The sequence below is a fragment of the Hyperoodon ampullatus genome, assembly GCF_949752795.1.
Source record: "Hyperoodon ampullatus genome assembly, chromosome: 16".
Classification (NCBI taxonomy): Eukaryota; Metazoa; Chordata; class Mammalia; order Artiodactyla; family Ziphiidae; genus Hyperoodon; species Hyperoodon ampullatus.
Window position 1 is genome coordinate 65,733,308 of NC_136929.1, and position 15,460 is coordinate 65,748,767.

Consider the following 15,460-nt stretch of genomic DNA (forward strand, 5'->3'; position numbering starts at 1 on the left):
AAAAAAAAAAAAAAAAAAAAAGTACCACAGTGTTCATTGCAGCACTATTTACAATAGCCAGGACATGGAAGCAACCTAATTGTCCATCAACAGATGAATGGATAAAGAACATGTGGCACATATATACAATGGAATATTACTCAGCCATAAAAAGAAACGAAATTGAGTCATTTGTAGTAAGGTGGATGGACCTAGAGTCTGTCATACAGAGTGGAGTAAGTCAGAAAGAGAGAAGCAAATACCATATGCTAACACATATCTATGGAATCTAAAAAAAAAAGGTGCTGATGAGCCTAGCGGCAGGGCAGGAATAAAGATGCAGATGTAGAGAATGGACGTGAGGACATGGGGTGGCGGGGCGGGGGAGAGGGAAGCTGGGGCGAAGTGAGAGTGGCATCAACTTATATACACACTGAATGTAAAAATAGTGAGCTAGTGGGAAGCAGCAGCATAGCACAGGGAGATCAGCTCAGTGCTTTGCGATGACCTAAAGACGTGGGATAGGGAGGCTGGGAGGGAGGCTCAAGAGGGAGGGGATATGGGGACATGTGTATGCATATGACTGATTCACTTTGCTGTACAACAGAAACTAACACAGTATTGTGAAGCAATTATGCGCCAATAAAGATCTATTAAATAAAAAAAAGGCCAACTATTTTTGTAATCATATGTATTCTCCGTCCTTAGGACTAGGAGGACAGGGTCTCTTCAACCTTTTCATGACTTCCAAAGTCTGGCAATATTTATTCTTCTCCCTACCCTCTTGGGATTTTGGTGGGTGCTAGGAGCTTTTATTCCATGCAACTTAGTAGACTGAAGTATTGGAGTCTGCACAATAAAACAAAAATATAGGTTCTTGTAAATAAAAAATGAAATTCTTTGCCTCTCAATGAAATTAAAAATGACTGTCATTGTGAATGAAAAATACTGTAACTCTGTGTGATACCCAAACCACAAAACTAGAAAGAAATCATTGGTGGTGTATTTGCTTAATTTTTTTTAAAATCTAGTACTTTTTATTCTTGGGTATCATTACAGAAGAATGCTATACAAATGAGGAAGACAGTTAACCTTCTTATTTCTCCCTCTTGCCTTATAATAAGGGTCTCTAAGAAATCAGTGAAGGATGGGGATCTACTAGTAGATCTCAAATTGTACATGTAATAATAATACTATATTTTCATCATTTCTAAGATGCATTTGCTTTTACGTTTTAATTACTGAAGTGATAATGTGTCTACAGTCAGTGACATCTTACAGTTATAATTGGCAGCACTTTTTTCTTAATGTTAAATAATAATTCAGGCATATAACTGATGGTATCTTAAACTCATTAAAACATGCTAAGGATAGCCTTCATTTATTCTATTTTTGCTAGGCACTGACCTAGAAACATTGTATTATAGTTTCTCTGCATAATATTAGGAATTTCTAAGTTGATATTAGGTACCAACATAACAAGCCCCTCGGTTTTCAGGATTCCTAGCAGCTTAAGGGATTTTAGTCTTTGCTTCACTTTAATTGCATACCTGATGGCCAGTATATTTTCCTGAATGGTGCTCTTAAAATGTTGATGTTTTTAAAATGGTAGTAGTTACCATATCCAACCCTCAGCCCTGTATCAGCTGCACAGGCGTGGCCAGAGAAAATCATGGTAGCATTTCTTAACTAATTTGTGGTCATATTCAGGTGCCTGAGACTGCATATATTTTCTTTGTGCTATATCTTGAGCATACAGTGGGGTGGGTGGAGGAGAGAAATAAAAATGTTAGACCTGTTTTAGAAAATAAAACACATTTAAACACTTAATTAGAAAATGTTATATGTATATTAAATTATGTTTGTGTGAAAATAACTAATATTACCAAATACACTATTTACTTTTTACAGCAACAAGCTTTAGAACTAGCTTTGGATCGTGCGGAGGTGAGGCGTGACTAAGTTACATATTGAAATAGTGTTGTCTTTAATTGACAGAACTCAGTTTTAAGAGATTTTCGTATGTGACTGTCAAAAGAGTACTTTAATATTAGGACGAGTATGCAAATTTTTCTGTAAATACATAAAAACTACCAGATGATGTTTGGATCGTCTGTTACTTGGAATGCTCAGATTATAATGCTGTGGAATAGAAATTGAATAACACAGTGGAATAAACATTTGAACAGGTCATAGAGTTTCTAAAATTTTCTGTTTTAACAGATATTCTAACTGCTCAATTAAAGGGGAAAAATAGCTCAAATATATAGAGTCCTTGTAATTGGGTATGCTATGCATATTCTGAACAACCATAAAACATTGAAAATATTGCTAACCTGTGAAATCACAGTGGTGAAACTCTTATGATTTTGCTTATAATATAGCAAGTAAATATTGTGCTAAATTTTAGTGCAGTTTAAATTTCACTTGTTTGTAACATATATTTAGAAATAAAGTAGGTTTCCCTAAAAGGTATGATTTAATATGCATCAGAGACTTGAGTGACTGAACAGCCTTTTTAGCCTTACATGATTTATTAATACTGTTGTTCATGCAGTATGCAAAAGACAAGCTGTTTTCTTAAACTTCTCTTTTTTAGTATGTCATTGAAAGTGCCCGACAGAGACCTCCTAAAAGGAAATACCTATCTAGTGGAAGGTATGAATGCTTAATTAATTGATATCTTAGACTCACAGAAATATGATGATAGCCATCATTTATTTAATTCTTCCTAGACACTGAGCTAGAAATGTTATGTTCTGGGTACTTTGCATATACAGTTGACCCTGAACAATGTGGGTTCGAACTGTGCAGGTCCACTCATTTGCAGATGCTTTTCAGTAGTAGACAATACTGTACTTCATGGTCAGTGGTTAGTTGAACCTGTCGATGCAGAGGAACCACGGATACAGAGGGCCGACTCTAAGTGATACGAGAATTAACCCCTGTGTTGTGCAAGGGTCAACTGTATTAGAAATTTCTAGGTTGGTGTTAGCTACCATATCCAGCCCCACTTCGCCCCCAGTTTTTGGGAAATTGGAGGAAAAATTACAGGAAAATTCAAAATGTTTATTTTATGATTATTATATTAACATTACTTTTATACTGCCTTTGTTTATTAAATTTTAGAAAATCAATATTTCAAAAACTTTATGATTTATATATTGAAGAATGCGAAAAAGAGCCTGAGGTTAAGGTAAGTATACATTTTTTATGTTATTATGACTTTTTAAATGTAGTGGAAGAGGGAAATTTGAAAGAATTAGATTTGGATGATTTATATTTTTGTTAGTGAACAAATATCTTTTCTAACCAGACTAGCCAGTTCTGCAGCTAAACCAGAGCTCTGGCTAATCTGGTACCTGGCAGAGATCACCTACTTAGGCAGCAGAGGGGAACCATGTTTGCTGAGTAACGGACTATCTCACTGGGAAGTTAGAAGAAGCAAAGCCACCATATATATTATCTTTTGCATCTTTTTCTTCCTGAGAAGTTATTTGTAGACTGAAGACAGGAGAAAATTAAACGAGAAAATTAAACTATTTCTTCATGGTGAGTTGCACTGGATAGTTAAAACTATTACAGGATACGTAGGAGATTTAGATGTGATAATAAAAGGTGAATTTGGTCAGAAAAATTAGTTTATGCCCAAGTTAACTTAATTCATTTTTATTTAGCATGAAAGTATGGGCAGTAGAAATGTAATAGAAATTGATTTCTTGATATCTTTTGGACCCTCAGGTCGTAAGAGCCTTAAAGGGCTCTACTGAGCTTCTGTTGTCTGTCTTTAAAAATGAATACCTCTTAGGCAAAAAATTGGTGGAATTCCAGTAGTATCTAACCTTTAAAATCTTTAGGAGAAAAATGATTGTGAAACCATGAGTAAATCTTATGGTATGGTTTCCATAAATTCTGTCGAGGTATAGTTGACATACAATAAGTTGAGTATGTTTGAAGTGTACATTTTATAAGTTTTGACGTGTATTAAAAAAATTTGAATAAATTTGAAGATCTAATTGGCTTTATTAAACAATTCATGAATTGGGCAGCATCTCATCTGGCAGAGATACTCTGAGGAGTTGCACAACATGGAAGGCTTTTATTGTAAGGAGGGCAGGACAAGGAAAGAAAATCATCAGCAAGGAAAAAATGAGAGTTCATTGGAGGAAAGTAAAAGTGCCAAAATGACAGCTTTTTATTGGCTGAGCTACAGGTGTTTTGCATTGGCTGGGCTGCAGTCCTTTCCCATTCACTGAGCTTGTTGCTGGGAAGAAGAAAGTCTCCCTTCCCCGAGTTGGGGAAGTAAAGGAGTTGCATTTCCTGTTTGGGAGTTCAAGGTAGTTCTCTTCCTGGTGGGATCAGTAACTGATGTCTTCCTGTTTGGGGTAATTGATGATGAGTGGTGGGGCAGAAGAGCTCCCTCTGCAGTCCTTCTCCACTCCAGTTTTAGTTGAGGTTTCCTTTTATTAATTTTCACAGTATACACCCATAAACCGTCACCACAGTCAGTATAATGAGCATATCCATTGCCTCAGAGACAGAACTAAGATAGGAGAGATACATAAATGAAGATGCTAAATTGGGGTTGACAGCCATTGTCCACCAGCCAGATCTGGCCCACAACATGTTTCTGTAAATGACCTTTTATTGGAATACAGCAGCACCCCTTGATTTATGTCTTGTATGTGGCTGATTTTGAGGTAAATAGCAGAGTTGAGTAGTTGCAACACAGACCATACGGCCCACAAGACTAAAGTACTGTCTGGTCCTTTAAGAAAGACATTTTCTGACTTCCCATCAATGTGGTTAAAACTTGCTTTGCTTTGCTTTTTAAAAATTTATTTTCAAAATGCATTTATTTGATTCTGTGGTGATTATAGATCAAGAATTTATAATTTCTTTCTGCATATGACTGTATATATATATATGCACGTTGAATATGATACTCAAAATGGATTTGTTTTTTGATATCATGAAAAATATTCTATTGACATCTTTCACAAATAAGATTTGATGAAAGGATTTATTATATCTATAAGTGGGTTTCATTTTAAACCATATACATTTCTAAAATAATAGATTTTGATGTATGTGTATTAGGTTCCCTGATAGTTTTTTGGTTTTTTTAGCAAAGTGGTTTCTAAGGAGCTGTTAAATTGATTTACAGAAAATTGCTTAAATTACTTACGTCCTCTTAACCAGTTAGATATTTTGGGGTTTAACATTTCAGCTGATTAGAGCTGTTGAGCTTGTTTGGATCTAATTTAGGCTCTAAAATATTTAAGAAATGTGCTCTGTAACAGTACAACCAAAGAAAATGCCCCAAATTATTTATGTACATTTATACTTAATAGAAACTAATTATACATTATAGCATCTTTCTAAAAAATATTTACAGTTAATGGTTTTCCTTTTTAAATATTTTTAATATTTGCTACTTGTGTACTCAGTACATATTTCATATTTAAGTGTGTTTATTGTTTTATATGTAGATCACTAGTTTTTCTTTGTGATATTAATTCATTTGCCTAAAACATAGTAATAGATCAAAATTAAGTTTACACAGATGTGGAAGGAGTATCGAAGATTAACTCAGGTCTGATTTTGTTAAATGATTGCATTCTTTGTGATGCTGGATTATTTTCATGAGCTCTGCCTCTTTTTAAAGCAGAAATTAAGAAGAAATGTGAACTTGTTAGAGAAGCTTGTTATGCAGGAGACATTGTCATGTTTAGTGGTCAACCTATACCCAGGAAATGAGGGATATTCTCTGATGCTCAGGGGAAAAAATGGATCAGGTAAGAACTTCCAGAGGGCAGCAGCCACGAAAATCCCTCTGCTAGGTGGGATGTGCTGTCTTTTAGAAGTAGCTTCTTAACCTGCTAAATGATCTGTCCTTCCGATCAGTGATGACTTGATAAAAGAAGACTTTGATTCCAAATTGTTCTCTTTATGATGTTTTGTTAGAATATTAGAAGTTACCTCTAGTGTGATTAGCCTTCTGGAATTTGAGAAGTATTCTGACTGAGGTCTTTGAAGTTAAATTATAAAAGACATAATTTTTAAATACTTGTCAAAATTTCCTTTCGTTCTGTTGCTATTTATGTATTTAAGATAGCACCAGGTGTTTTAAGGTATGTTTTTCTTCTGTGCTTTGAATATACTTTGAGTCTGAAGCTTTCAAAGTTAAGCAGATTCATGGCCTTTTGAATAGATTTCAACATTTTATTCCTATTGTGAATATGAAAATAGAGTTTTAAAATATAAATACTCTTAGATTTCACTAAAGAGGCATTTAAATTTTGATACAGTGATGAAACTATGAGTTCTACAAGGAACTTACCTAGTTAAGAATTTTTTCTTGTGTTGGTTGTTAATTGTATAACACCAAGAGAATTTGGGTCTGTAAGTAGTCATTTTTCAGAGTGATACCAGATTATCCCTCTGACTTCCAGATTAGATTAAGCAGTCTTCAAGGAACTTTTTAGTTAACAGATGTTGGAATTTTATCATATTCTGATTACTATACTGCTGGCAGTGATTGGTACTATGATTGTTGTGCCAGACGTTTTCCATAGTATGTTAGGTGTTTTCTCCTTTCTGCTCTAAAACTGTATACAGTTTATCAAGTTTTTTAGCAATATATAAGGTGATTTATTTTTAAGACTTAAATAAAGAAGGACTTTAGGAGAGCTTTTGGCTTTATTCTCTTTATTTTTTATCAGAAGTTACTTAAATTATTACCTAGGCTTTTTGGCGAGGCTGATCACTTTCTGAAACTTTATGTTTTAAAATTAAGATTCTGAGACCATTCGACTGCCTTATGAAGAAGGGGAATTACTTGAATACTTGGATGCAGAAGAATTACCTCCTATTTTGGTTGATCTCCTAGAAAAATCTCAGGTACAAAATTTTTCTCTTTAAAATGTCCTTAGATTTGCTAGATACATGTTGTTTTGTGATGAAGGGTATTTAGTTGTATTCTCACTAGTGCATGGAACATGAAATGAGACATTGTACATAGCTATGTGAAAATTGGTTTATTGTGGGATATTTATCCTTTAGGCTCTACTGAAATGTTTAGATTTAGTTGATTCTTCTAAACTTGCTATAACAATTAACTCATCCACTGGAAATCTCCTTATAGCTACAATCAAGAAATTATGGAAGAAACTGCTTACTTTCTTGGCTTTCCAGCCATACTATTGTAGTTTACTGAGGAAAAAGAAGCCATCAGATGGGAACTCCCATTTCCTCCCAGCATCCCTACATCTCTGTCCACACTTTCTGCCTGCCTTCCTGTTAAAATGGATGAAATAAGCTGTTCCTAGGGCATCTTCTCCACTTTATGTTCTGGATCCTTCTCCTGGTCTTGCAGCTTTAACCTTCCTCTCTTCTATTATCTATTTTCCTCTCTCTAGTAGGTAAAGAATATAAGCATATTGTACCATCTCTCAACTTCTAAGAAAATCCTTTCCTGTTCTCACCTTAATTGGTCTCTTCGCAAAGTTCAGTGTAAATAACTGCTTCCTCCTTGAAACACCCTTCTTTTGGCTTCTGAGACATCACCTTCCTGGTTTTTCTCTTCCCTCTAGTCTTTCAGTCTTTTTTGCTGTCATCTCTGTTCCCCCATAAATATGTTCAGGGTTCAGTCCTAGGGATTCTGTTCTTTAGTAACACCCTCTCCCTGGATGATTTCAAACAGCTTAATGAGTTTTTAAAAATGACAGTTAATCCCTTGCTTATCTCTATCACAATGACCATCCCACCAAGCTCCAAATATACATATTTACTGGGATGTAGATTAGGTTCTTCAGACTTACCATGACAAAACAGAGCTTTTTATTTTTACCTCCCAAACCGGTTCTATTACCAGTCTTTCCAATCTGACAGATAACTATACTCTCACCTTTCACATTCAGTCCACCAGCAAATGTCAGTTGTACCTTCAAAATATATGGTCTTGACCTTCCATAGTTACCTTCCTGAACTTCCTGTTTTCATTCTAGAACCCTAGAAATCAGTTTTCCACAGACAACCAGATTAAGCTTACAAAACAAAAACAGAAAACAACAACAACACAGTTCCCTGTTTGAAGTTCTCCAGTGTCCTCTCAGTGTACAAAACACCTGCCTTTCTGTGTGTCTTCACCTCCTGGTTCTCATCCCCACTCACTACACTCCAGCCGTCCGTGACTTCTTTCCATATTAAAACACACCAAGCTTATACCTGTCTTATTCATCTGCTCTTCTGTCTGCTCTTGTGCTCATCTGTCCCAGACGTCTGGCCCTTTATTGTGATTCAGGTCTCAGCTGAAAATTACTCCCTCAGAGAGTTCTGTCTGAGCACACAGTCTAAATTAAGCCCCTCCCTGTTTTATTTCCTCTGTAGCATTCACTGTCTCAAGCTACCTTGTTTATTTGTTTACATGTTTACTGCCTGTCTTACCACACTGAGAGCAAGTATCTCACCACTTTATCTATGAAGCTTCTTGGATAGTGCGTGACACAAAGTTCACATTGTCGTGGCTCAGTAAATGTTGGTTAAAAAGCATGAGCATAATAATGATTGACAACATGGAGGTCACAGTACCCACTAAAAGTTCTGAATGGTGAAAACACACAATACCATAAGCGACTGTGGCAAGTGATAATTAGCAAGACTTGAGTGACAGAGATTCTTACCTTTGGACTTAGAAAAAGGACAAAAAAACAGTATCATTAACAGAGATTATTATTTGAATTAATGTCAGCTTTCTTCCTCTTATTAGTAAAGCCTATCTTCTGGAAATTTTAGCAGAGCAAATATAGCAGTTGTATCTATAAGCTAAAACTCTGGCATGGTTATTGACAATTTATAGTAATGACAGGGTTAGCAGAGTACACCAGTGAGCCAGTGAGTGTCAAGAAGAAAAGCAGGGACTTCCGTCTTGGCGGTCCAGTGGTTGAGACTCCATACTCCCAGTGCAGGGGACGCGGGTTTGATCTCTGGTCAGGGAACTAAGATCCCGCAAGCCTCATGGCACAGCCAAAAAAAAAAAAGAACAGCGATACCAGTGATCTGTAACATTAACAGTGTACAAATGCCAGATGCCATTCTATTACTAGCAAACAGTTAAACAGTGTTAAACTGCTTCTTGAGTCGTGATGAACATAAACAGGTGCTTTTAAAGGGTTTATATGGTGGTAAATCCACCAAGGAGTTCCATTTAAGAGTATGTGAGTGGTCAGAAACATTACATAAGAATGTAAAGAACCTGAAACATTCAATATAAACCCACTTATTTAGGCTTTTGAAAAATGACATCTACTTATATATTTTCACTCAAAACAGGTTAATATTTTTCACTGTGGATGTGTCATAGCAGAAATACGTGACTACAGGCAGTCCAGTAACATGAAATCTCCTGGTTACCAAAGTAGGCACATTCTCTTACGTCCAACAATGCAGGTAAGGAATGTTTAATTAAGAAGTATTATTTCAGATTTTATTTGGAGTTTTACTTACTAAATGTCTTCATATGTTTGTATGCCTATACATTAATGTGTTTTTTTAACTTTTATTTCTTCTAGACTTTAATCTGTGATGTACATTCAATAACAAGTGATAACCATAAATGGACGCAGGTTAGTTCTGTTTTTTAATCCCAAACAGTAATATATAGGATGAAACAATATTTACTAAGTTAAGCAAAAGATATTTTCTGCTCATAATTCTATCTATGAGTAAAGTTTGGGATTGCTTTATGAGCTTTAGAAGTTAAGGGTCTCTACAAAGATGCAGTAATCCTTCAAGGAACTAAAACAGTTCAGTCCCAGTTGCTTTTAGGGCATAGTATAATAGGGTGAGGCTGACCTCACCCAATGTGAAACATAGTTTTGTATCCCCTCTCAAACAGAATGTTTTGTTGTGGATACAAATAGATGCTGATTTTCTGTCATCTAGGATTCTAAAGCAGACCTAGCTCGTCTTGTCTTTTTTGCCATCCATACTGGTTGTAGTCCTAGGGGACGTCTCTTACCTGGAGAATAGCCAGTTAGTCCTCCAGTGCTGGCTCAGTATATATGAGGTGCCCACTCACAAGAGTGTTCAATTATTTCTCTGTTACTATAAAGACGATAGTTAAAGTAAAATATCAATAATGAGAATTATTCTAGCTGTGAAATATGATTATAAAATAAGATTCAGTTCATCAGTAACTATGAAGTGTTGTAGTTTGGGCTGTAAACTTTTTGTTTACAAGAAGGTTAAAAGCTATTAAAAGAATATTCAAAAACAAACTCACTGGTCATCATTGGAGGTTCTTAGGGCATTGATTTCTTACTCTGAAGATTGGTAAATAATGGGAGAGACCAAAGCCTTTATTCTGCCTTTTCAAGGAAAATCCGCAAGAAAAATTTCAGCTAACAAGTGTAAAAGAAATGATAGACTTTTTTAAATGTCATCAACTTGGAAGTCTTAATGAATCTAGATGGCTGTATTTCTAAGATGTGAAAAACCTATAGTCTGACTAAACCATCTGGTGTAAAAGTGGGACAGTCAATCCTTGTGTGCCTCCTTGCGTGGCGCACGAGAAAGTGTACAGTCGTACTGTTGAAGAGCTCTTGTTTAAAAAATAGAACCTTAATTTAAATCAAGCCTCTACATCTAACCAACAGTTTAAAAGTAATTTATGGAGTAAGAGAAACCATTAAATGACATGGATGAGGAAGCAACCAGCCAGACCCAGTTAAATGATACCCTGAGGAAGCAGTTGCTCAAATCCCAGCAAATCAGTTGCATGAGAAAAGAAAAAAAGATGGGGGAAGAGGTGATCGTTACAGAATTTTTTTAAAAAAATGTTTGAGAGATAAAAACCGAATACAATGTGTAGGCCTTGTTTGAGTTCAAATTCAAACCAACTAAGAATACGCTTTTGAGATAATGGGAATTTATCTAGACTGGATATTAGAGGTCCTTAGCAGTTAGCAGTGCGTCCTGAAGGATTTTTCAGATGAAATAATACAACATTGAAAATGTATTTAAAATTACTCCAGGAAAACAAAGAAAAACAAAAAAAGTTAGAGGCGGTTGTTAAATAAAATTGGGTGTTGGTACGTGGGTGTCATTATATTTCTGTTTTGTGTATTTTTGAAAATTTCCGTAATAAGTTGAATAGACCTAGCGAAAGAAGCAATGTTTCCTTTTTTTTTTTTTTTTTTTTCTTTTTTTGCGGTACGCGGGCCTCTCACTGTTGTGGCCTCTCCCATTGTGGAGCGCAGGCTCACCGGCCATGGCTCACCCGCTCCGCGGCATGTGGGATCTTCCCAGACCGGGGCACGAACCCATGTCCCCTGCATCGGTAGGCGGACTCTCAACCACTGCGCCACCAGGGAAGCCCGCAATGTTTCTTTTTTGAAAAAATTTTTAGTCAGCAGTAATTAATTGATTCATTTGACTTTTTAAAAATTTAGTTAATAGCCATTAAAATATTTCAGAGTTTAAGCAAAAAACAAATAGAAAAAATAGGATTCAGTAAAGTAAGTTAAACGATACAGGTAAAAAGCCTATATAAACTTTGGAATTGGTGTATATAGTTTATACAGTATTAGTGGAGTCATTTTTATTCTTGTAATGAAGTTAAGCTGAGTATAGAATGGGACTGTTATCTCAGTTAGTGAAAGTGCTGTCATCTCTCTTGGTCCTGTAAACTTTGTGGGGACAGGATTTTATCTGTTTTCTCATGATTCCCCCCCCCCGCATCTAGAACAGTGTCTTACACATTGTAGGTGCTTAGTAAATATTTGTTGGGCTAATGGATAGGCATTCTTAAAATTTGACCATTTTGTACCAATTACTGAATTTCCATTAGTAGTTTCATTATGCTGTCAGGTTTCTAAAGTTTACACACTTAGGTTGGAACTTGAAATACTGTATTTTACTGTACTCCTTAGCAGAAATATTCCAAGGAATATCTCTAGATTAAGTGATACGTATGATTTAAAAATCTTAAATCTGGTATTGATATATGCTCTTACATATTTCAGGAAGACAAACTTTTGCTTGAGAGCCAACTGATTCTAGCTACAGCTGAACCACTGTGTCTTGATCCTTCTATAGCTGTAACCTGCACTGCAAACAGGCTGCTCTATAACAAGCAAAAGATGAACACGCGCCCAATGAAACGGTAATTACCTTTGTGGAAGGATAAACCAAAAGAGAACTAGAGCAGTAGCTCTAAATTTTGCCATTTATGGTATCTTTTCCCTTTAAAGAATAAATGTGCTCTGATTTTTTTTTTTAATATTTATTTGTTTATTTATTTGTGCTGGGTCTTAGTTGCGGCTCGCCGGCTCCTTGGTTGCCGCTCACCAGCTGCTTAGTTGCAACACGCGGGCTCCTTAGTTGTGGCATGCGAACTCTTGGTTGCAGCATGCATGTGGGATCTAGTTTCCTGACCAGGGATCAAACCCGGGCCCCCTGCATTGGGAGTGTGGAGTCTTAACCACTGTGCCACCAGGGAAATCCTTGATTTTTTAAAATTGGATTTTTAATTGTCTTTAATACTTTTATTGTGTAAGAATTAGGATTTTTTTAACATGTACTCTGCTTTATATTGAAGTGATGCATTTTCTGCATTCTTTTGAAGAACAAACTACCTATAAATTCAGAGTTTGTTCACCAAAAAGATAGAAATTCTGAGAAGAGACAGGTATGAGCAGAAAGAATAATTTATCACTTCCTAACACCAGTTTAATTTTTGTTAACATTACCTTTAATGATACAATTTGTAATTTCTTTTAGAGATCTGGGAAAATGATCACATTTTGAGAAGTCAGTTTCTAACTAAATGCCTTTTTATAACATGGTAATTTGTCTTAGAATGTTTTAGCTATCTCTTCTAGTTAATAAAGTAAAAGAATGCATATTAATTTGGTCTGCAGTTATAGTAGGCTCATCATTAAGTTATCTTTGCATAATTGTTTGAGTTGCCCACTTTGGGTCTTCTTCAAGTTTGAAGGGGCTGAAATAACCTACCCATTTTCTAAATTCCCTGCTTTACTGTGGAAATAATATATTCTGGGGAAAAGGTGCAGCTTTGGAAATAGTGAAATAAGTCCAAATTGTATCCATTAGCAGTCCTATAAAGTCTCCTAGTATCTCTGTCCATATCTCTCCACGCCCACTGCCAGTGCCTTAAGCCAAGCCACCATCATCTTCATCTTGACTTCTGCAATAAAATCCTTCCTAGCTGGTCTTCCTACTTCACCTTCGCTCGCTTCTGGTCTGTTCGCCATGTAAGCAAACCACAGTAATGTTTTGAAAACCTCAAAGCCAACCACGCCACCACTTGCTTAAATTCCTCTAAAACCATCCCATTGTACTTCACATTCACTCTAAATGCATTATCATTCATCTGCAAGGCCCCTGCCTTGCTCTTTGACCTCATCTCCCATTGTGTGGACCCAGATGCTCTAGTCCTACCTTCATTTTTCTGTTTTAAAAATAAGCCAACTTTGTTCCTGCCTCAGCACCTTTTAAAATTCTCTCTCTCTGCTTCAACTGTTCCTTCCCTGATCTTTTCACAGCTTGTTCCTTCTTGTCATGTCTCAGCTCACGCATCATTTCTTCAGAGTCCTTCCCTGCCCTAATGTTGCCCTCTCTATCACGTATTCACCACAGTACCCTGGTTTTTCTCCTACTGCTGATTGTTATCTGGAATGATCTGACCTGTTTACTTGTATATGTATGTCTTCACTTCTGGACTGTCAGCTCCGTGGTAGCAGGAATTTTGTTAGTCTTGTCCATTTTTATTTCACCAGTGCCTAGAACATTCCTTGGCAAGTGACAGTGTTCTACGGATATTTGTGATTTAATTACACATTTAACGCCTACTAATTTAAACCATGTTTATTCTGAGTTTCTTGTATTAGCTTTCTGTAGTTCAATCTCTTAATATTTCAGGTGTTTCAAGAGATATTCCAGGTCCTCGCTGAATCGGCAGCAGGATCTGTCTCATTGTCCACCTCCTCCTCAGCTAAAATTACTTGATTTCTTACAAAAAAGAAAGGAAAGAAAAGCAGGTCAGCATTATGACCTCAAAATTTCTAAAGCAGGAAACGTAAGTATATATTTTTAAATGAAGCTTATTATTCTGCCAAATGCCTTGCCTTATTTTCAGTGTTCAGTGTATTTATTTATACTCTTTTTAATTTTTTAGTGTGTGGATATGTGGAAACGGAGTCCCTGTAATTTGGCCATACCTTCTGAGGTGGATGTAAGTCAGTGCATGAAGTGCATGTCCTTTCATGTAAGGTTCCTAAGTTTGACTAATAGTAGCTTAAACTTTGGGAAAACAGAGACTCTTACTACTTCTTTTTTATTTTATTTATTTATTTTATTGAATGAAAGATTCTTTGAATTCTATAGTACTTTACAGTTTTCAGCAGTCTCACACATATGATTTTATATAATCCCATAATAACCCTTTTTTTCCCCATTACCCCTATATTGCCCCTCTCCCAGTCCTTTTCCCCACTGGTAACCACTAGTTCATTCTCTCAGGTTGTGCTAAGACCCTTCTTAAGTCAGCTGCTCATTTTCAGCAGCTATTCTGTTTTCACATTAACTTGTCTAAAAATGTAACTCCTTAATATAGGTCTGTGTTTAGAGCAGGAATAATAACCAAAGTATTTCAAAATGTGCAAAAAGATGGTACATATTACATAATATGCATAAAATGACTGATTTTTTTCATAATATTTCATCACAATTTCCTGATAATGCTGCTTTTCTCACTGGCTAAATTTAAAAATTAATAATATTGGAGCAGTAGCCAAGATTAGGAGCCTTGGGTGGTATTCTTTGCTGGCCCATGAAACACATGAACTATAAATGAACAAAGACAGGAAAGAGATCTTTTGATGGGAGGTCCCATATTTCTTTTGTTTCCCCATTTCTCCTATTTTTATTATTCACTCAATTCTTTAGAATTGGTCGGTTATTTTAACAGATGTTTGCTCTGTGCATCCTTCCCAGGCTAGCACATGTATAATTCTTATTACCTTTGATTTTTTAAAAATTGTCAAAAGCATCAGAAGTACACTGTATATACAGCTCAAGAGAGTAAGCCACATTATCTTTCAGTAACTTATGCGCCCTTCAAGGAACGTGGCCTGAGAAGAGATGTTTAGTGTAAATACCAAAGTGTGGGATTTAGCTTTGGAGGGCAGTCTGGATATCTAAAGCAGGGCTTCCAAAACCTTAATGTACGTAAGAATCACATGGGTTGCTTGTTAAAATGCAGGTTCCAGTTCAACAAGTCTGGGCTAGGGCCTGAGATCCTGCAATACTGAAAAGCTCCTAGGTTGGTGGCACTGGAGTCCACAGACCATGCCTTGAGTAGCAAAGCCCTAATAAAAAGTTTCTCAGGCTAACTCGATCTGTTGAAGCATCTAGGATACCAGTTAAACGTACACACTTAAACCCTCACTTCAGACCT

The 15,460-nt window shown here is 36.1% G+C and overlaps 1 protein-coding gene across 1 annotated transcript in view; it reads left to right on the top strand.

The window, feature by feature from the left end:
- Window positions 1–1,823: 1,823 nt before the first annotated feature.
- The window catches only part of SUPT20H (SPT20 homolog, SAGA complex component), a gene marked incomplete at its 5' end in the record, with an annotated part of 33,417 nt that continues 19,780 nt past the window's right edge, over window positions 1,824–15,460 (top strand). The window contains 11 exon segments of the mRNA XM_079721955.1: window positions 1,824–1,844; window positions 1,846–1,926; window positions 2,579–2,637; window positions 3,109–3,175; window positions 5,648–5,777; window positions 6,779–6,882; window positions 9,313–9,429; window positions 9,552–9,605; window positions 12,006–12,145; window positions 13,924–14,080; window positions 14,180–14,236. Of these exon segments, the coding sequence (XP_079578081.1) occupies window positions 1,824–1,844; window positions 1,846–1,926; window positions 2,579–2,637; window positions 3,109–3,175; window positions 5,648–5,777; window positions 6,779–6,882; window positions 9,313–9,429; window positions 9,552–9,605; window positions 12,006–12,145; window positions 13,924–14,080; window positions 14,180–14,236 (987 nt within the window).